This window comes from Colobus angolensis, unplaced genomic scaffold (assembly GCF_000951035.1).
Source record: "Colobus angolensis palliatus isolate OR3802 unplaced genomic scaffold, Cang.pa_1.0 Scaffold264, whole genome shotgun sequence".
Taxonomy (NCBI): domain Eukaryota; kingdom Metazoa; phylum Chordata; class Mammalia; order Primates; family Cercopithecidae; genus Colobus; species Colobus angolensis.
The window spans coordinates 906,647-930,153 of NW_012115866.1; the positions used below are offsets into that span (position 1 = coordinate 906,647).

General features: G+C 41.0%; 1 protein-coding gene across 2 annotated transcripts in view; it reads left to right on the plus strand.

Annotated features, from left to right (window-relative positions):
- Positions 1 to 23,507, plus strand: part of SV2B (synaptic vesicle glycoprotein 2B) — a 192,222-nt gene that overhangs the window by 126,480 nt on the left and 42,235 nt on the right. For both annotated transcript variants that reach the window (XM_011947396.1, XM_011947397.1), the window contains 2 exons: positions 21,069 to 21,249; positions 21,619 to 21,770. In XM_011947396.1, coding sequence (XP_011802786.1) covers positions 21,069 to 21,249; positions 21,619 to 21,770 — 333 coding nt within the window. The remainder of the gene's footprint in view (positions 1 to 21,068; positions 21,250 to 21,618; positions 21,771 to 23,507) is intronic.

Here is a 23,507-nt window from a genome sequence, read left to right on the forward strand (position 1 = left end):
TAGGTGGTTGATGAGTGAATCCACATGTATTTTAACCTTTTATGTGATAATTATGCATTTTCTGGGTATGTAAAAGAAAAATCACCCAAAGAAATGACTAAACTTAGGAAGCTCAAGGCTATGTGGCAGGGTAAGCCATTTGGTTCTTATAAATGACATCACTGGCAACGGATTATCATGTTGAGGAGTGTGGAGTTGATCCCACCAGCAATGGAGAGCTGTTTAATGGGGAGCTACGAAATATGCCTTTGAGGAAGGAGGTGATAAGATGGGGCCTGTGGTTTAGGATGATCACTCTACCCCAGTGATTTTGGTACTGAGAGTGCTTCTAGAGGAGCAGAATTTTGAGGATGAGTTTTCTGAATTGGCTCTGGAGTTTCTGGAATTGTCTTTTTAATCTGATTAGATTTAAAGATAATTCATTTTTGAGTGTGAGAGCCTTGTCTCCCTGGAGTTACTTTTAAATGGCAAAAACCACAATTATTTTTGCACCAACCTATAGGATGACAATATTGGCGATACATAAGACAAACCAACTCCATGCTTTTCTGCCTGCATTTGATAAATCGACACCAATTTTTCATAATTGCAAATAAGCACCTCAACCTGGAATTGTGGGCTATTCCTTACCTTCATGCCTATGAATGTGAGCTTCCCTTTCAGGCAAGAGTTCTATGTTTTGCCTGCAGAGTTTTGATTTCTTGGAAGGATCCAGTGACTTGTGTATTTTATTGGCTGTTAGTTTCTTGCCATCTGCAGTGAAAAGACTCTGGGAGTTATACCTTTCAGAAAGTGATTTAGAACCTAACAGTTGACCCCTGGGGCATGGTGTCTGTGCCAGCCACACGGAGGACACAGAGCAATGTCAGATGGGGCAGATTCATTAGAATAAATTGTGAGCTGAATTTTCATGGCAGCTCAGAGATAGATATATTACTCTGCTGTCATGAAAGATTATCCCGTGATTGTTTTATATGTAATTCTAGCCAAGCATCAGGGCAGAATATTTGATTTATGAGCCATGTTTTGTTTAGGCCTAAATTCATTGTCAGTTCTTGAAAAGAGGAGCCACTCTGTGTCTCAGAAGGAGGTGGTATGGAGGAGGGTGGGTCACTTGTCTGGCACAAAATATATCCTCAGTAAATACCTACTTACTCATGATGGTGAAATCCACCACTGGGAATGTCCATGTATTTCTTTCTGTGTTTGATTTATATCGGTTTTCTTATTTATACTGTTTAGATCATGTAATTCTTCAGGATAGACTGATTACTTGATGCTCTTGTGAAAAAAAAGAAGCTCAGAAGAAATAGAATAAACTTAAAATGAAGGGCTCCCTTAGCAGGCATACGTGATTGCCATGTTTGGGAGTGTGGAGTTGATTTCACTGGCAATGGAGAACTGTTTAATGGGGAGCTATGAAATATACCTTTGAGGAAGGAGGTGATAAGATGGGGCCTGTGGTTTAGGATGATCACTCTGCCCGAGTGATTATGGTACTGAGAGTGCTTCTAGAGGAGCAGAATTTTGAGGATGAGTTTTCTGCATTGGTTCTGGAGTTTCTGGAATTGTCTTTCTAATCTGATTAGATTTAAAGATAGTTTATTTCTGAGCATGATGTATTGTTATAGCAGTAGTTCCTTTTGAATTTTTCACATTTAAAATTTAATTTCAACTTTTATTTTAGATTCCGTGGGTACATGTGCAGGTTTGTTACATAGATATATTGTATGATGCTGAGGTTTGTGATATAAAGGATCCCATCGCCCAGGTATTGAGCAAAGAACCTAACTGTTTTTCAGTCCTTTCTCCTCTCCAGTAGTCTCCAGTGCCTATTATTCCCATCTGTATGTCCACGAATACCCAACATTTAGTTCTCACTTATAAGTGAGAACATGCGGTATTTGGTTTTCTACTCCTGCATTAATTCACTTAGGATTATGGCCTCCAGTTGCATCCATGTTGCTGCAAGGAACATGATTTTGTTCTTTTTTATGGCTGTGTGGTATTCCATGGTGTATATGCACCACCTTTTCTTTATCCAATCTCCATGTTGATGGGCACTTATGTTGATTCCATGTTAAAGAACCTTTTGACTCTATTTCTAGGAGTAAAGAGAGCACTGATAGTCCATGTTGTGATGTGGCAATGAAGATACATAAAATATCACTAGAAACTTCTAATCAAATACTTATAATAGGCAAGAATCTGGGTGACCAAGTACATGATACCTTAAAACGTTTTTGTCAAACTAATGAGTATAATGACTTTGGCTGGTAGCACTAATGTTACGGGACAAAGTAGGGAAAGAAATGGATGAGCCCAAGGATTCAAATTCCCAGCTCAAATGCTGCATAAAGGATATGAAAGCTTCTGTGTTTCCCTTGAAAGAGATCCTTATCTCCTGAGATTGCTGAAAACCAAACCTAGAATCTCATTCTGTGAGTGGCTGAATTACAGTGAAAATTGAATTCCCAGCCTTGCAGGGTGTCTTCTGTTAAAGTGAGAACATTGACTGGGAAGGAATGAGATCCTGAAAGTCAGCATGGGGATGTGCGGGAAGACTGAGGAAACTGGGAACACTGAGCCCCTAAATTCTGAGGAGTCTTTTTTGCCAATATAAGCAACCTCTCTGCCCCCGTTCAGAGAAGATGAACTCTGCAGTGACTGAGGAGGCTGTAAGTGCCTCTCCTGAGGCAGTTGCCTTGCAAGACTTGCTGATTCTCGTCAGGACCCACCCCCTCCACCCCTCTTTGCTTCTAGACCTATAACTAGACTCAAGTCCCATCAGGCCTCTAAAGGTGAGGCACAACATGTGGACCATGAAGAGGTGGCTACACTCCAAAAGAATGACTTGATTTTTCTAATTTACACAAACAGAAATCTGGAGAATATATATAGGAATGAATATTAAGGGTGTGGGATACTGGTGGAAGAAACATAGAGTTGGGTCAGGCTAAATTTATTGATTTGGGCCCACTAAGCAGAAGTTCTGCATTTAATGTTGCAGCTTTACCAGTTTGTTTCATTGGTTGGCTGAAATGTAGATCAAAATGTGGCCCATAGTAAATGAACTTGAAATGCCAGACCTATGTTGGTTTATGGTAGAGGAAGGGATTGAAAGGCCTAGGAATATTTGCATCTTAGATGGATTTTTCATTTCAGACCTACTCACCCACACTGGGAGGGTTCAGAGAACACATCTTTTACCATGACTATAAGGGTTTCTTGAGGGGATCCTTAGTGTCCTTAAAGAGGTCTGTGATTACTGTACTCTCTGGGACAGACCTTCCAGTGTGGACTGTAGTCACTGAATTGGAACACCTAAATGCAGTGGGAATAATTGGATCCCAGGGTGCAAGGGCCAAGTGGTGGCACTCAGTCACCAAAGGCAAGGGGAGTGTGGTTACTGTAGTGGACAGCAGAGGCAAAGCAGAAATCAGAACAGTTTGACTGTGTAGACCTATGGTACTGGCTTAATTGTGGCATTTTTAGAAATGAAATAAAAAGGAAGCCTACTAAACTCTTACTTGATCTGTGTAAGAGTAAAGTTCCAGGTCAAGTGAACAGAAGTCTAATGAAATATAGAAACAGAGCATCATGGCTTCTTGGTCAATTCCCAGACTTGAGCTAGTTTACAGACCCAGAACCCCTTTAATGAAAGGGAGGCTGAATCTCCTTGAGGAGGGACCCCAGTACACTGCCAGAAATTTATACCATTAATCTTTCTCCCAGTGTTCCCCAAAGAGACCTGTGAGCTTTTACTAGGTGACTGTGCATTAGGGAAAGGAAAATAGTCAGACTTTTTGAAAATACTTGCTCTGAACTGCCACTAATTCCAAGAGACTGAAAACGTCACTGTGGCCCATCAGTCAGAGTAGGAGCTTATGGTGGTCAGGTATCAATGGAGTTTTAGCTCAGGTCCATCTCACAGTGGGTCCCCAAACTTGTTCTGTGGTTATTTCTCCAGTTCAGGAACGCATAATTAGAACAGACATCCTCAGCAACTGGCAGAATCGCCACACTGGTGAAGAAAGGATCATCGAGAAGAGAGACTGGAGGTGGGAGAACCCATAGAATGTTATTGGAGTAAGAAATATGCAATTCCTAAACTAATCTTTAGAGGTAATAGTAGAAGCCATTTGAGTGTTTTGAAAAATTGGGGTTTTTATGTAGGCCTTAAAAACATTTCTGCTATAAGCACCATTATTTTCTTGTACAATTTATGCAAGGAAGAAAACCCTTCTTAACGTCAAGAGATTTACATTTTTACACAGCGGGTTGTGTTTATTATAATACAGTCAGTGAATTCATAGTCTAAGGGTTGACTATTACAAAGCTTATGAGTAAATTCACTTTTCTGTAACTAACACACAGTGGATAGAAATAAATTTTTCTACAATCAGCCAACCAACCACCTAGCCAGCCAACTGAAAAGCAAGCTCCGTACTCTCAAGATTCAGAGCAATTTCACAATTAAACCACTGGAGTTAAAAAAGAATCTCTCGAAGAGAGCGTCTTGCACACAAAGTACTCATTTTATCATGTGAGATACAGATTCAGTGTGGATTTAGCTTTGAAAGTGACGCTTTCCCCACTTGTCTACTGCTGTGTTTTTTTGTGCCTTTTAGCTTATTCCAACATCAAAGGAGAGAGCCTACCACCCACTACGAAAGCAACTGTGTCAACAACTTTAAATTATTAACTCCTTGTTAAAACTTATGGTTTCTGAGTTATTACTTGGATTTTGATCAAGATTGAATCAAAGATACGTGGAGCTTGTGTAGATTTTAGTTTTATTGGGAATAAAGAGCAATGTCTGGAAAGAGAGGGAGAAGCAGAGAAAGAGAGGGGGAGAGAGAGACAGAAAGAGAGAGAAAAGACAGGGCAGTAGAGGATGGTTCTTAGCTCCCAAGGATGCTGGGAAAATTAAATGAAATTCCTCCTGCTCTCTGCCGTAACTACTCTGCCTAGGATCTGCACACAGTAGATACTTAGTCAGTACTCATCTTGCTCCCCTGATCCAATGGCAAAACCTGATGTTTTAGCTTCTCAGTTGTTTCAATATTGATTAGAGCAAGGATGTCTCAGGACATTCTGTTCACTTTGCCTGCAGAATATCTCCCTTGGCAATGTCGCCTTCAAAGACTTTAATGAGTTGTTTTTCCTCCACAGTTAAGTGCACCCTTCTGGAAGACCTAGTAAATGAAAGATGTTTAGTAACTACCAATTTGCTAATTATCAGAATAAAAATATGTTATTTATTTATTTATGTTGATTCACCTATATTTATACTTATATTTGCTCCCACAATGGAAAACTTCGCCAAGAATAAAAAAGTCTGAGAAGACCCTTGACCCACATGTTGGAAAATATGATCTTCCAGACCACAGAAAGCACAACAGAAATGAATGGGAGGAATTCTTAAGTAAACTGGCATATTTACTGAGAATGGAGGTGGAAGTTGCAGAGTTGGGCGTGGGCTGGAAATATATAAAGCTCATTCCCTGTACAAGTATATGTAAGCTTTTGACCTTGGTGGCCCAATGAAGAGGGTTTCGAGATGGATCTTTTATAGAATCATGAGGTCCTTTATTCTGGTTATCTATTATTGCATATCAAACAAGCAAACAAACATATACTCCCCATAGAACCAAAACCACCATGCCATTTACTTTGCTTATAAATCTGCAGTCTGAGCAGACACCTGGCCCCTGTCCACCTTGACACTGCCTGGGGCAGCTGGAAGGTGGGAGCTAGAATCATTGGAGGGCTCACCTACACAAATATCTGGTACCCAGACTGGAAGACACAGATGGCTGGGGCTTCTTTTGAACATCTCTCTCCATCTCCATATGATCTCTAAATGTGATCTTTCCAACATGGCAGCTCCAGGGTAGCTGGATTTTTTTACCTGTTGGCTTAGGGCTTCCAAAGGGGCAGATCTTGGAAAGAGATCTTGAGAGAGAAAGACAAGCAGAAGCCTTTCGTGACTTTGCCTCAGAAGTCAAGCATGTTATTTCCTTGAATTCTATTTGTTGAGATAGTAATAAAGACCAATTCAATTTCAAGAAGAGAAGAATTAGACTCCATCTTCTAATGGAGGAAATGACAAGGTTCTGGAGAGCATGTGAGACCAGAAATTTTGCTGAGCTGTTTTTGCGCAGTATGGTCAGTTAGTGACTTTCTTTAGAATGAGTCCTCTGTGTGGCCCCTCTCAAAGTCATGCTCTATTGACATGTTGGGCCGGTCAATTCCATGTTCTGAGGGGCTATCCTTTGCATTGTAGGATGCTTAGCAGCATTCCTGGCCTCTACTCACTAGATGCCTGTAGCACCCTGCTCCTAGTTGTGACAACCAAAAATGACTCCAGATATTGCTAAATGTCCCCTGGGGGGCAAAATCACTTCCAGATGACAACCACTGCACTGGATTAATGTCCTTAATCCTGACTGCCCAATAGAATCACCTGAGGAGCTGCTGACAAAAACCATAGGCTTTGCTCTAGAATAATTAAGCCAGAATGTTTATGGATGAGTCATGGGCATATACATTTTTTAATAGCTCCCTAGTGATACTATTGTGCAGCCAGAGTAGGGAACCAGGTAGTTTATGCAAAGACTATGTATCAGTAGGAGCTGCTGAGATGTCAGGGTTTTTGCTTATCGTGCTATATAAAAAGTAGGAACTATCCCCACGTGGCTTCCATCATGTATTTGTGATGATGTTTGAAATATTTGCACATATCTTGGGTAGCATGGAAAATGGAACTGCGTTAAAAATCTTGTACAGTGCTTTATAGATTTTCAGTGGTTTTCCTAATCACTCTTATTTGATCTTTAAATGACTCTGTGAGATGAGCAGAGTGATAGTCTGTATTTATGCAATGAGGGAAGTGTTGCTCAGAGACCTTAAGGGATGAGTGCTGGACTCCAGTTCCTAATGTGATTTTCCTATCCCGTGTTGCCACTCATTGTCACTATGGGTTCCTTTATATTAATGAAGTTGAAAGGCTTATTGTCTCCCATACAGACTTCTTCATAGAAAGCAAAATAAACTGATATGAATAAATCAATTATTTCCCACTGTCTTGTATACCGTGTTACTTTTTTTCTAATTTAAAAGCAAATTATAATAATTATACCACTACCACCACTACCAAGAGTTACAATTTGATAAGCTCTTTCTTTGCATCCATTCTGTTCTAGGTATCTTATCTTATACCATTTCTAACCTTTATAATGACCTGCAAGGCAAATATCATTTTCACTGTTTAACAGATGAGAAAACCTAGGCTCTAAGAGGGTAAAGTAACTTATAGAAACTAGTCAGTGACAGATCTAGGATTTGAAAAGTCCAGTTATATCTGACTTCAAAGTCTGTTGCTTCTCCTTTACCTTGCTGTCCCATCCCTGGAAGACTTTTCCAGGTGTGCATTACACATAAAACCTTAAACAACTTTTATGCAAAATGCATGACTTCAATAAGATGCAAGTGTGAAGTAGGCATTGGCCTGTATTAGGGTGCTGGAGTCAGTACCAGCCCATCTCCGTAGGTGAGAGAGGGATGTTGTTTGTGTCCTAGCTAGCGGGTATAAAAGGCTGGGTGCTGATTTCATTGGAAGGGGAAACTACAGGGGTCTGCAGTGATCCCTGAGGCTAGACTGTCAGCCTAGAATAGGCTGCCAGAGAGCTGAGTGGTGACATTGCCATCCTTTGTGTCAGGGGCCCAAGAGATGATCCGTCACTAAGTATGGAGCAGAGCAACAGAGCACAAAGAATTTTCTGCATCCCTTCCACCAGCAACACTATCAGACAGAGAACACTAGGGTCCTCGGTGGAGCTAATGACTGCCGGCTAAAATGACTCTTTGAGGCTGGTGGGTGTAAACTTCCTCTTTATTTTGTAAATCTTAACCAGCACTAGCTCAGATGAACTGATTTCACTTTGCAAAGGATTTATTTTAATTTCAGAGAAGAAAGCTGGAAAGTCACAAATTTTAGCAGGGATGGAAGAAAGGGGGTGTGATAGAAGGTTCTGGAAATGTAATAGCCTTTGACATGCCCCATGGGGTCCACTGAACAGGCTGGATGTGAACATCCTCTTCTCCGTGTGAGCTGGCCTGGGCTGCCTGAATGTGCGGAGTGTACGCTTTCTGTTTCACCACTGGAGATTTTGCTGACTCAGAGGCATTCATCAATCTCTGCTGGGGATGTGCAGAAAATAGTCCAAAGAAGTTTTGTCCTTGCCTTGTTCTCTCTGCCTCACCTCTCTGTGGGTCCTAGAAAGGAGAGTCTTGTCCTTGAAAGGAGACATGATAACAGATTATAAGGTATAAGGCATGAATTACAAAATTATAGTACCATTTAATATTAGAAGTGAAAGAGAGGAAGGAGACCTCCTAGCATGCCCTCTGTTTCTGACTTGAAGAAACTGAGCCCCAAGGAGACAGTGTCTTGGTCAAGGTCACATACTCTTAGATCAGAATCTGGGACTCCTGACTATTGGCACAGAATTCTTTCCCCTCTGCCAAGTTGTCTTGCTGTTTGCTCGTAAGTGATGACTATTTAAACCAATCAGATAATCTTTCATTAGTATGGTTTCTTTTTTAGGAGGCAGCATGTATATAGGGTGCATTTGGCTTCTGGTAACAATAGCTTTGAATCATGAAGATACTCATTATTTATTGACCAAGAATTTTCAAAGTAGGTGGTACCAGAGTTGGTTCGATGACTCACTGATGTCAGGGCATGAGGTTGGCATGTCTGCGATTCTCTTTACGTTCCCTTGAGGTCACAAGATGGCCACCATAGCTCTAAGCTCTATGTCCCCCAATAATGACTTTCCAATCATCTGACAGGTGTCCACCAAGTCTTATGGCTTGCCTGGATTAATCACTGGCAAGAAGAAGTGGATGAAGATGACCATCTTAAATGAACTATGATTGATCCCCTAGGGTTGAGTGTGTCTTGGGAGGCGATCTCTCTGAACACATTTAATACGTGAACAAAAGCCAGGGTTCCCTTAGCAAGGAAGAAGAGGGATAAAGGCTGTTGGGAACGTGACCAACAGAGTCTATCACAGGCATAAGGTTTTTTATTTTTTATTTTTATTTTTTTATTTTTTTTATTTTTTATTTTTTGAGACGGAGTCTCGCTCTGCTGCCCAGGCTGGAGTGCAGTGGCCGGATCTCAGCTCACTGCAAGCTCCGCCTCCCGGGTTTTACGCCATTCTCCTGCCTCAGCCTCCCGAGTATCTGGGACTACAGGCGCCCGCCACGTCGCCCAGCTAGTTTTTTGTATTTTTTAGTAGAGACGGGGTTTCACCGTGTTAGCCAGGATGGTCTCGATCTCCTGACCTTGTGATCCGCCCGTCTCGGCCTCCCAAAGTGCTGGGATTACAGGCTTGAGCCACCGCGCCCGGCAGGCATAAGGTTTTTAAAGGTAGGCTGTTTGACTTCATATCTTGGCTACATCACTAACCCTATCATCTTACACAAGTCACTTAACCTCCCTAACCTTGGTTTCTTAATCTGAGATTAAAATATATTAGTACCTGCCTTCAGAAGCATTGTGAGGATTAAATAAGATAAAGCACATAAAAGACTCAGCACAGTCCTGGCACACAGTAAGGATCCAGTAAATATGAGCTTGTATTTGTATATTTTTAATTTTTCACTTTATTCAATAGCTCCTTAAAAGAGTCAACTTACTCACGGGCTTGTTTACTGATGAACAAGAGGTGTAAGTCCCTCCTGTCCCATCATGGAGCCAACATTTTAGTAAAGAAAAAGCCAAAAAACAAAACAAAACAAAACAAAAAACTAGATGGCTCTCTCTGACCTCCATTTTTCCACTGCCAGGAGTAAGAAGATTCTAGAATTCAATGTATTCTTGGTAGGCTTCCCAGCATTTTTTTCTCCCGAGTACTACCAGCCTTGCTACCAAGATCAGGACTAATTTCATTATGCTCTTTATCCCCGTATGTCAATCACCGTGAGAGGTTCACGTCTGCCAGGACACCCCTTACCACCCACATTTGCATTCCCCTATGGCACTGTACATGCCTCCATTCCCCTATGTTTCCCCCTTCTCCTCTGAGGATGTTAATTAGCCCTGCAGCCTTAGATGGGTGCTCTTTGCCCCATTACAGCCTCCACTCTTGTACCATTGCTCTTTCTTGCTCCCCTTGGACATTTCCAGGCCACTCTCCCTCTCTCCTCACTAAAAGATCTCATATTCGAATCTCTTGTCATCAGAGACTATCACTTACTACACATTCTGGTTGCAGTCATCCACTGACCCCTGGGCCATGTGTTCTCATTCCTGGAGAATTTTAGTTCCAGGTTCATCACTGTCACATTCCAACCATATTTCTATTATTGTCCTTGGAGATTTTAATAAGTGATTTCCATTATCCTGGTCTCATTTCCTTAAAGTCCTCTCCAATCTTTAGCCTTTTAATCTCTTATTACCCCCTTGTTCTCACCACATTCCTCACTGAGCTTAATGTCCGTGTCCATAATCACAGTCACTTCCTGTGCACATCACCAGCTTCCTTGCACCTCTCTTACTCTGCTATGTTCCCCACCCCTGGTTGCATCCAACTTTTCTTCCGTCTGTCCCTAAACCCTGTTGCTGCATATGGGTGGTCAGGAACACAGAACATACAATGTTGCCCACTGGCCTCACTAAATTCATGATCCAGAGCCTCCAGAGGATCCTCTGTGCTGCCAGTCATCATCCTTCATTTCCCTCATCCCTTCACTCTCTCATCAATAGCTATTTTGTGTCTTATCTACTATTTTCCAATTTCCAACATCTCTTTCTCATCTTCACTCTCAGATTAATAAACTCAGTTCCTCCTGAACTTAGAACAACAGAAGCAACCAGAGAAGAACTTCCACAGCTCCTGCTATCACACCTACCTTCCTCGCTGCCACTGTGCTGACCCCGTATTCTTGTAACCGTGGAGGAGCTGTAAGGCTCACTGGTCTCCCTGTATCCCATCCCCTCTCACCTCCCCAGAACATCACTTTTGCAGTCCTTTTCCTCATCATTTTTTTTTTTTGAGACGGAGTCTTGCTCTGTCGCCCAGGCTGGAGTGCAGTGGCCGGATCTCAGCTCACTGCAAGCTCCGCCTCCTGGGTTCACGCCATTCTCCTGCCTCAGCCTCCGGAGTAGCTGGGACTACAGGCGCCCGCCACCTCGCCCGGCTAGATTTTTGTATTTTTTAGTAGAGACGGGGTTTCACCATGTTAGCCAGGATGGTCTCGATCTGCTGACCTCGTGATCCGCCCGTCTCGGCCTCCCAAAGTGCTGGGATTACAGGCTTGAGCCACGGCGCCCGGCCTTTCCTCATCATTTTGCAACTCCTCTTCATCAATATTTTTCTCTCTATGGAATCATTCCCACCAGCACACCACACATTTCTTCAGTCTTGATCCCATATATGTCTTTTCTATTCCCTTTCTGGTAAAATTCACTGAACCCAGTTCCTCACTTCCCCTTCTCACTTGAACCCTCTTTCAGTAGGATGAATGAGTGAGGACGTTGCATCTTTAAGCAGGAGTTAATCCTCCCCTCTTCAGAAACCTGTTCTTGTCTAGATCACTCCTCGCCTCACTTGCTCAGTTCAGCAGTCAGCTCTCATCCTCAGCTTATTCACCTATTCACAGCAACTGCAACTATTGACCACTCTCTCCTTCTTGATGCACTTTCTTTATTGGACATCTAAGCTACCTCTGTCTCATTGTTTTTCAGCTGCCCATTGGCTGCTCCTTCTTGTTCTCCATCACTGGTCTCTCTTCATCTTCCTGGCCTTTAAATGTTGGAATGTCTCAGTGCTCAGTCCTTGAATTTCTTGTGTATTGCCACTCACTTCTTCAGGGATCATGTTCATTGTCTGCTTTCATTACCACCCTTCCTCTGGACACTACCTTTAAAATGCACCCAGAATCCAGCCACTTCTTACCACTTTCCTCTACCTACCCACCTTGTCCAAGTCATCAGTGTCATTCACTTGAAACACATGTGGTGGCCTGCTAACTAGTCTTTACGATTCCACCTGCTGGAGGGAGAGGCTGTTGAGGATGGATGGTCAGTGAAGGCCTCTAAGATTTCGTCTGAAATATGAGAAGCAGCCAGCCATGCAAAGATGTGAACAAAGAACATTCTAGATAGAGGAAAGAGCAGTGTGAAGACTCTGAAGTGGGAGAGAGCATAGGACATCAGTATCCAGGGGTTGCTCAATACTTGATAAAAGGGTCAATAGCCGATTAACAGTAACTGTCATGGGATTAAGAGATTTGACCCCGGAGTTGCCTGTTTTTTTGTTTTTTTTTAATATGAATACTCATTTTCTAAACATACTATTCAAGCCTGCACAAATCTCTGTCACACAGGGTTCTCAAATAGTAGGTGAGACTACTGTTTGGCTAGTAGTGTTTTAAAACTCAGAGATTTTATTTAGCAATCTAGATTTCTGGTTCTTTTTGAAACCATAGGAATAGGGTCTATCTTCTGTAATGTAGCAGTTGGCTGAAGTTAGGTAGTGGCTGCTCCCTTTAGATGGACATGTATTCCTCAGTCACCACGCTTCCTATTAGGGATGCCTGGAAGTATCACCCATTTGTATAACCTGCCTGGGCCCTGTTGGCTTCTGCTTTTGCCCTCTTATGAGACCCCTGGACTACTCCTGTATCTCATCAGACACAATATTCCACCCTCTAGAAATGACCACAACTTGGTCTTAAGTGAAATGGCAGAGGCATCACTGAGCCTCATTGGGTTATGATCCTATTTGAGATGCCCACAGTGCCCAGGAGAGCTATCAGAGGTGTCATACCTCCACTGTCCCAGATGATACCTCCTGTCACCTGTCTTACCTGGAGTCATTCTGGATAGGAGGTACCAAAAGGGAAGCGGCTTTTCTGAAACATCTCTAGTATAGTGGTATGCAAACAAGGCAATTTCAGTGTTCTTGCAATATCCTCAGGGAATCTTTCTTAATGTCTCTTCTTTTTAGCTTGAGAGAAGATTAAGGAAAGTGACAGATAACTCCTTTGCCCCAAGGCTAGGGTGAGCCCCAGTCAGAAACCTCCCTGATGTCTTAAATCCTTTCTGTTGCAGCTGCTTCCACTGTGGCTGTGGATATGTCTCTACTCACCAAAGACACAGCCAGGACCCTGAGGTCTGGGTCTCCTCATTGCTCACTGCTTGGCCCAGAATGTTGTCTCATGGTTTCATCTTGGCTATCCATCTCCTATGATGATAAAGTCTCTAGGCTGCCAGGCAAAGTCTTCAGTTTCTCCTACATATAGTTGGAGAGAGAACCTCTTCCTGATTTAAGGCTCTGTCCTTACACAATGTTGCTGAAGCAAGGGGCTTCTGCCTCTCAGACTCTCCGATCTGCCTATAGACCCTTACCTCTGGGCCTATTAGACACATTCAGAATCTAGAACTTCCAGGAGGGGTGGTTTTGCTCTTCTCCTGTGCTGTGGCTTGCCCTGAGCTGAGGGGCCAGGGCGAGTGAGAATGTTGCATCCTCAGAGTGACAAATGCCTCACCCCAACCCTGCTGTCCTTGAAGAGCATTGGTATATCTTTCTTCATAGGCTATGTCATAATTTGGGGCATTAGTGACTCACTCAACTATAATCCTAGGTTCTTTCATCAGATATTGGGAAAGTTTACTTACCCTTTAATAATTGTGGTCAGAGAGGAAATCTCTTAACCTCAGTTTCTTCATCTGTTAAATGAAGCCATTAATACCTCCCTCACAAGGTTGGAATGACAAATTGAAATTATTATACATGTGACCTATCATACTATCTTACATATGGCAGGAGATCAACAAATACTAATTCTTTTGTCCCTTCATTTCTCCTCTACACATTTGTATCCAAATATCTTATGTGACATTTAGGAAACAGTTCCAACTACCAAGAGAATGGACAAGTTAACCCACTTCTGAAGATTCATTCACTTGAGTTTACTGGACCCATAAAAGACTAGAAAAGTTGAACATGGTGATTCTAGATTGGTTTCCACTAGATGGTGTGTTCAAGCCAAACCTTTTTGACCCAAAATAAAGTGTTTACTCATCCAGAAGTTTCCGAGCATCCAGATGCCACATAAACAAAGCACCCGACTGACTTACCCAATGCATCTTATTTCATAGGATGTGCAAATAGATACTCTGATGTTCCTCCATGATTTAATACCAAAGCGAGAGTTCTTTGTGGGATTCCCATATATGTTAAAACATTTATCACATTTACCACTTTGAGGGACTGTGAATCCCACGCGCTAGTCCAAGAGAATATTACCCTCCAAGGGGGGTATATTTGGTTGAGTAATAAATAAATGGAATGGAAATGACAGGAATTACTTTTTAGAGATGTTATTATAGAGGGAATGGAGATGGTTTAGTTGGAAGATGCTGATTTTTATCCCTGTGAAGCATATGCATACAGTCAAATAAATATATGAGTCGCTGCAGGAAAAAGAAGCTCATAATCCTCTCAGGATAATGAATGCATTTAATTTCTACATATTCAAGCAAGAAAAAGGTTAGAAGTGGCTTCTTTTTCTTTGGTTAATTGCTAAATAAAGAAACTCACCCACGCCAGGACCTCTGCTTTCATGTCACCATGGTAAGCCAGTGCGGTCTGATAGTATATCTTATCCTGCTGCCTCTGGTGTGGAGAGGAAATACTCTGTCGGTGTGAAAAGCATCTCTAAAGCTGGAAAGAGGTTTCTGATATCTGCCAGCTCTCTGGAAGGATATTTGGCGTTGTGTCTCAAGAGCCACAAACTTGTTGATCTCCTTCGATCTCATGATTCAATTTCTTGGAATCTATTCTGAACAAATAACTAGAAACACCAACAAAGACATGCAAAAAATATTCTTTGCTGAGTTGTTTATTAAGTGAAAAGCTAGACTATGAAGCTTTCAACAGAAAAAGGTTTCTATCATGTAAATACAGTATGTAGTTATACACATATGGATACAAATACAAAAATAAAGGCTGCTAAAAACAGCTGTCTCTGAGTGGTGGTATGATGAATAGATTTTTGCTCTACCTTTTATACATTTTGGGGGATATTCTTCAGATTTTCTTAGGGTGAATAGGAATTACTTTTATATTATTTTATTTGTTGAACAAAGATTAGTGGAGTACCTACTACGTGTACACCTCTGTGCTAGAGAAACAGTGGCGAACGCTGCTCAAGCAAAATCAACATGGTCCCTTCCTCCAGGAGTTTACAGTCACAGGAGTTTGGCAAATATCAAACAAATAAATATACAATATCAAATAGAGACATGTGATACAAAGGAAAAGCAATGGTACACTGCCAAAAGACTATGAGGGGCAACTGAAATTTGGAACAGGAACCAACAAACTATGGCCTACAAACCTGTGACCTATTTTATTTTTGTCTTTATTTTTTTTTACATTCTTAAAGGGTTGTAAACTTAGGAATAATAATATGATGTGACAGAGACCATAGAAGATTGGCAAAGTACATTTTACAAGTAAAACATCTATGCTCTATCCCTTTATAGAAAAAGTTGGTGGAGCCTTAGTTTGGAACATCAGGGATGCCTTTCTAAGGAGATAACATTTAATGTGGGAACTGAAGAAATATGAGTTAGAAAAAAAAAAAAAAATCCCCCCCTTCAAAGTCTTGTTAGAGGAAACTTCAAAAATATTTTCAAAAAAGCTTTTTATTGGAACCTGGCTCCTTCTCCAGGTAAGGAGAGAGGGAGGTGCATTTAAAGGGCATACTACTAAAAATAAGTTTCCTCTGCTATTCTGTATCCTCTTTCCTCATATTCCTTTAGTATATGATTGACTTGTTTTTAAAATATCACCATCTTATTTTTATTTTTCTAATCCTGTGACTTTCCAGGGTCCCAATTTTAAGTTGTACTGCTAATAACATTAATAGCAGCTTTTATTAATTGTGCATTTACTTTGGTGCCAGGCATTTTGCTAGATACTTTAAATCCACTCACCTATATAATCCTAACAACTGTGAAGATGAGCACTGAATTTTACAAAGATGTGATAATGGTCAGAGAGGCTGAATGGGCAGCCCACAGTCATGCATGGTAATCATGGAGCCAGGACCATGGCCCAGATGTCTCAGTCTCAGAATTAGGATCTTTCTTGCCTGGTGTCTGTCACTGCAGGCTCCTCCCTCTTCCAAGGAGGGTATTCTGTTTCCTTTGTTGTGTTACCACCAATTAAAAGTCTCTTCCACTCCACCACATCCCTCCTTCTTTCAATCTCCTTCTTCTCCTCCTCCTCCTCCTCTACTCTGCAAGTAGCAATCCTGGTTTTCAATTTCCTCAAAAATCTCAGTATATTAGGGTCATTTCCCCAATATGCCACTGAGCTTGTTGAGTGAAATTGAAGGATGATTGAATTTCTAGCTTTCTAACTAGTTCCTTATCTGCTTCACACAAAAGTAATTTTTGATAACTCCACTGCACTCTAATTTTCCAAATGTATTTTTAAAATTTCTTTTGCTAAAGACAGATTTTAAATGAATCTAATAACATAACCATTCCAGAGACGTTGTTAATTTTGTATTTCCCTTCCCTGGTGATAGACTCATTTTTCCTTCATTCTTCCTTTTCCTAGACTTCAAAGACAGCATTTGAAAAGCTCTTCTTATTCTCTCTGGTACCTCCATGGCCTTGGACAGTGAGGTTTAGTAGTGAAAGCACCAGGCCTGGAACCAGGAGACCAGAAATGCAGTGCCAGCAGGTCTTCGGCCAACATTGAGGTTCTGGGCAAGTTATTGACCCTTTCTGGGGCTCAGCCTCCTCGTCTGGTAAAACTAAGGAGTTGAATTCAACATCTGACTTCTAAAGTTTTTCAATTTCTCTAGGTGTCTAGATCAGTCATGGGATAGTCAGGAGATAGAAATCATACCAGTTATTTGAAAAGAGAGATTTTAATGTAAAAATTATTAACAGGGTGGGTTGAAATGCTTTTGAAAAGTATCACTGAGGTAGTACATGCAGGGAGAAGCTGCCTCCCCTAGGGCTTGGAGAATAAAGGAAAGAGATTGGAATGATTATAACTTAGAATCTTGAAAAGGGGTTCCATGAAGCTGCAACTCAGCTCTCTGAAGAGAGGCCCTGGCTGGCAGTTGCTGGTGTTGGAGAGGAGAATGAAGTGCAATGTGGCTTCTGCTAATTGGATGCAGCTGCTGTCTGGAAAGGAATTGCGGCAGTCAGGGTGAAACTACAGGAACAGGAAGGACAGGTCCTTTCTTCCTTCCCCAGCCTTGAAGCGTCCCTCTAGCGCCCTCTATTGGCAGAGCCTAGCAGAGAGTGGCTGGAATTTGTGGACTAAGTAAGGTCTAGAAGGGTGGCTTTGGAGCTAAGAGACAATAACCTCATAGCTGCACAGTGTTCATTGCTAAGATTGCAAACTGGTAGGCTAGAAGCCACTTTTTTGTTAATGAGATCTTTATTATTGTTATTTGATTCTTTTTAAATTGATTTATCATAGTTGTACATATTTTGGAGCACCTGTGATATTTTGATCCATGTGTACAATGTCATAAAGATGCCTTGTATGGCCTTAAGTAGTCTAATCAAACATTTGTGTCTGAGTTTATGTTTTTAATCTGAATCTCTTCTTCCTGGGAAATCCACAGTACTTCATCTTTCATTATTTACATTTTTAAAAAATTAATGTAAAATTAATGAATGGGAAGGCAACTTGGAGATCATTTCTAGTTCAGTAATCAGTTTATAAATGAGGTGATTAATACCCTCAGAAAGTGAGAGGTTTTGCTCCCGAATTGTACAACTAGTGAATGAGATCTTTGGGTTCTAAGGCCTGGATTCTCATCACTGTTTACTGTTTATAGGAGGACAGATGTGCTCTAGCCTCTTGCTACGCAAAATGTGGTCCCCAGACCAGCAGCACTGGTCTCAGCTGGCAGCTTGTTAGAGATGCAGAATCTCAGGGCCCATTCTCGAGCCTGCTGTATCAGAATATGATTTTGACAAGATCCCCAGATGATTTATGTGCACAGCAAAGTTTGAGAAGTGCTGAAGATAGCTTTATTGAAGTAAAAGAAAAAACAGACTTTTATTGGATGCTAGTGTTTTTCTCTAGGGTGGAATCAGGGTATGGGGTATAGAGACTAGCTCTCAGCAAATCTCTGGACCACTCCTCTAAGTCTCTTTTTGCTCTCCCTGCTTTCAATTTATGGGCCTATACACATACATGCAAACACCCATGTGCACACACACAATCACACATGCATGCATCCATACATCTACATTTTCACACACACACACACACACACACACACACGTTTATAATCTGGCTTCTGTCCTACCCTTTAGCCTGAACTCTCATCAAGTTCCCCTACATGAACTATGCTGTACTCATGCTAGGCCACCTACAAGAAGTTGCCCAAACATGTCAGACTTTCTTTTTGCCTCAGTCACCAAACGGAAATCAGACTGAATTCTGTTTGTCTTTCAAGAACAGCTCAATGTCTTTCTCTTGGAAGCCTTCCCACATTGAATGAATTATATCCAAGGTTTGCTCTTCTTCTGGGTTTTAATAATACCTGACAGATATCTTTATTGAGCACCTTTTTTCTCACTCAGAGATAATCTTACATTTTTATTGTTTATCTCCTTGAAAGGATGGAACCATTCCCCACTTGGCAAGCAATGCTGAGGGTGAGCAGATGAAGAAAGAATGAACTAACGTAGAGCGAAGGAATCTAACCAACGCTATCTATAAAGAGCAGCAAAGCGTACTAGTTAAAGCATGAGTTGGTTTTTTGAAAAGATAAGCAAAACTGACAAACTTTTAGCTAGACTAAGGAAAAAGAAGGCTCAAATAAAATTAGAAATGAAAGAGAAGACATTACAACTGATACCACAGAAATATGAAGGATCACAGGATACTATTATGAAAAGTTACACACAACAAGTTGTGTAATCTGGAAGAAATGCATTCATACCTAGAAACATGCAACCCATCAAGACTCAATTGTGAAGAAATAGAAAATCTTAACAAACCAGTAATGACTAAAGAGATTGAATTAGTAACCAAAAACCTCTCAACAAAGAAAAGCCTAGGACCTGCCGGCTTTACTGTTGAATTCTACCAAACATTTAAAGAATAATTAATGCCAACCTTACTCAAACTCTTCCAGAACATTGAAGGGGAAGGAATATTACAAACTCATTTTACAAGTCCAGCATGACTCTGATACCAAAGCCAGAGAAGAACACTACAAGAAAAGAAAATTACAGATCAATATTCCTGATGGACACAGATGCAATAATCTTCTACAAAATACTAGCAAATTAAATTCAGCAGCACATTAAAAGGATCATACACCACGATCAAGTGAGATTTGTGCCTGGCGTGAACAGATGTTTAAACATATGCAAATCAATAAAAGTGATATACCATATTAACATAATAATGGATAAAAATCATATGATCATCTTAATAGATGCAGAAAAAGCATTTGACAAAAATTCAGCATCTTTTCATGATAAAAATTCTCAACAAATTAGGTATAGAAGGCTGTGTATGACAAGCTCACAACTGACAATCATAATCAATAATGAAAAGCTGAAAGCTTTACCCCAATATCAGCAGCAAGACAAGAATGCTCACTCTTGACACTTCTATTCAACACAGAGCAATTAGGCAAGAAAAGGAAATAAAAGGCATCCAAATCAGAAATGAAGAAGTAAAATGGTTTCTGCAGATGGCATCTTATACGTAGAAAACCCTAAAGATGTCACCAAAAAATTGTTAGAACTAATAAACAAATTCAGTAAAGTTGCAAAATAAGAAACCAACATAAAAAATAGTAATGTTTCTATATACTAACAATGAAGTATCTGAAAACAAAATCTAAGAAACAATCTCATTTACAATAACATTAAAAAGTACTTAGGAATGAATTTAACCAAAGAAATGAAAGGTCTTTATACTGAAAACTGTAAGACATTGACGAAGAAGTAGAAGAAGACACAAATAGATGGAAAGATATCCCATGTTTATGAATAGAAAGAATTAATATTGTTAAAGTATCTACATTGCCCAAAGTAATCTACGGATTCAATGCAGTCCCTATCAAACTCCCAATGGCATTTTTCATAGAAAAAAAATCCTAAAATTCATATAGAACCACAAAAGATTTGGATAGGGAAAGCAGTCTTGAGCTAAAGGAGCAAAGTTGATGGCATCACACTACTTGCTTTCAAAAATACTACAAAATTATAGTAATTTTTAAAAAGTGGTACTGGCATAAACACAGACATATAGACCAATGGAACAGCATAGAGAGCTTAGAAATAAATTCACACATTTATGGTCAATTGATTTACAACAAAAGTGACAAGAACACACAATAGGGGAAAAACAGTCTCTTCCATAAGTTGCATTGGGAAAACTGGATTTTACATGCAGAAGAGTGAAACTGGACCCTATCTCACACCATATACAAATATGCTACATTTCCTTAAGCCTAGACGTTGGTTGTAGCTTGAAGAAAGGTCCTTCTTGGGTGGTAATAACATAGCTGGCCTTGCTTTCAATTGCTGTTTTTCACTTCTATCATGTTCTTCCTTCCTAACATTTCCCATATCCACTTTGCCACACTTTACCCTGGAAATTCTCTCCTTAAACATAATCCACCAGTTGAGGGCTTTTGCAACACAAACATTTTCCTTGCTTAAAAAATTACAGCATTTCCCTTGTCTGCAGATGATGCACCTAAATGGGTGGTCTTAACAGCTATCTCAGTTTTGATTGATCTGCGTTAGCCTGTGTACATGTGTATAAACCTGGTAAGGCCATTTTTAAGATAACATTTGTAAAAAGTCGTATTTGTATAGTACTTCCAATTTGCCACAAATATCACATTCCACCATTTTGTGTCTATGACACAGAAATTCTAGGATAAGTAAAAATGAACACTGTATTTTATAAACATTATATAGAATCTAATCTTTTGTCTTTTCTCTCTATTCTCGCCCCTCCTTCCCCTCATTGCAGGGATGATAGTCTACTTGGGAATGATGGCGGGGGCCTTCATCCTGGGAGGCCTGGCTGATAAGCTGGGAAGGAAGCGAGTCCTCAGCATGTCTCTGGCTGTCAATGCCTCCTTCGCCTCCCTCTCTTCCTTCGTGCAGGGATATGGAGCCTTCCTCTTCTGCCGACTCATCTCAGGCATCGGGTATGTTCTTAGGGAGCTGGAGCTGGACCCTGCCAGACCAATGGCCCATCCATTCTGGTACTCTAGCTCCGAGAGATAACTCCAGAAACCCTTGGACTGATTGAGTTTTTGTTTGACTTTCAGGATACTATATTAAAGTTGAACCTTAGAAAGAGTTAGGGTTAGGATTAGCCTCTGAAGTCAGCATACAACGTCAAAATAATGTAAGACTGCTTCCCACATGTAGAGAGGAACTACCTGGCTGGTCCCTCAAATTAACTGGGTCATTTCACCACAGAGTCTAAGGTGGGATAAAGGCAACTTGGTTTCTGCTATGACCATTTTTAGTGTATGACTTGATTCTTTCTCTCTGGACTTTTCCCTCTGCAGTATTGGGGGTGCTCTGCCAATTGTTTTTGCCTATTTTTCTGAATTCTTGTCTCGGGAGAAGCGAGGAGAACACCTCAGTTGGCTGGGCATCTTCTGGATGACTGGGGGCCTCTACGCATCTGCCATGGCCTGGAGCATCATTCCACACTATGGTGAGCCATGGCTCAAAACAGCCTAGGGGTCCCTGTTTCTATGGCTCCTGTATCCAAACAATAGTTCCTATCCTCAGCCTTATTTCATGTACTCACCCACAGTTCCCATGTGTGACCTTGATCTTTCTTAACAACTTCTGACATTGCAGACACATTGTTAATTTCAATTCACATGTCTTTTTTGAAAAATATATCCTGTCCTTCCTCTCTTCCTCCTTCCTTCCCTTCCTTCATTCTTCCCTGTCTCCTTCTCTCTCTCCTTTTCTTGTTTCCTTACTTTTATTTGAAATAATTTCAACTTTCATCTCCTCCAGTCCTCCTCCCCCTGAGCAAGTTAGGCTTTGGTAACCTCATTTTATAGATGACAGGTATGTGACAAAAGCCAAGAGAAGTTAGTGACTTGCTCAAGACCATGTCCCTGGCATGTGGTGGAGTGGGGGCTGGAGTCCTGATGTCCCCTCAGGTGCGGTAGGCTTGTACTCTTTCTACCCTAGTGCCTGCTGTCACTCTTGGTTGACTGTGGAAGTGCAGCAGCCCTTATAGACAAGGTCATGGTTTCAGCCGGGACAATTTTATTTTCCTGGATAATTGTAAACACTGTATTCTCTGGACAGAGACCTGGCAACATCAACTTTTACTACTGGTTTCGTCAAGAGCAAAGTAGGGAGAAGGCAGCAATTTTGACTTTGATTCTGCTTTTGGAGTATACTGAGTAATACTCTCATCATCATTCAAAATCATTTTTGGTAAATCACTGATTATGAGTATAGGTTTAGCAGTGATTTAGAATCCTCAGACCCCGAGGGGGTAGCAGACCGTTGCCCCTGAAGCTGACCGACACTTTACCACCTATTTATTGCCTTGTTTTAAATATTACCCTCTCTGCTGTGCTTTCTGAGCTAATGGAGGCTTATGGAGGCTCCATGTGTACCTTTTTAAGAACAAGCTTTAGTTTAGACAGTACCTACTATATTAGTTAAGGTGTTACTGGGTACATTACCCTGACAAACTGATAAACCCTGAAATCTCAGTGTTTTAACATAGTGAAAGCTTCTCCCTTATGCGAGGTCCGGCTGGCATTTCTGATCTGCAGGTGGCTCTACTCCATCAATAATTCTGGAGTTTAGACTTCTTCCATTGTGTCATTCTGTCATCTTCAACACACAGTTTACAAGGTCTCTGGTTTGGGGAGAGAGACTGGGCAGTTGTAGATTGGCTAAAGGCCAGGAAGTGGAGCACACTCACCATCTCTGCTCACATTCCAGTGGCCCCTGATCTGTAACATGCCCACACCCTCCTGCAAGGGACACTGGGTAACAATCTAGCTGTGTGCCCACAAAGTAGAGGAGGTGGTTTTGGGAAGACCATGTTGTCTTTGCCATATCTAGCCCTTGAAAATCCACTGGATTTTATATCAGAAACAGGATAAATATGAACAGGAATAGTGAAATAAAGAGTTGAAATATATCAGAAACAGGATAAATATGAACAGGAATAGTGAAATAAAGAATAGTAAAATAAAGGAATAGTAAAATAAACCACTATACACCAGGGGATGCAGGTCCAGTCAATTCTGTCACTCTAGTTCTCCATAATTTTAGATACAAAATTGTATTACTGCTACTATCAGTTTCTGCAATTTATCCCTCACTCAAATGCACACTTTAATTGCCCATGTACTATGCTGTTGATTATATGGTTTTGAGGCATTGCTCTTTTTTCCTTTTTTTCCTCACA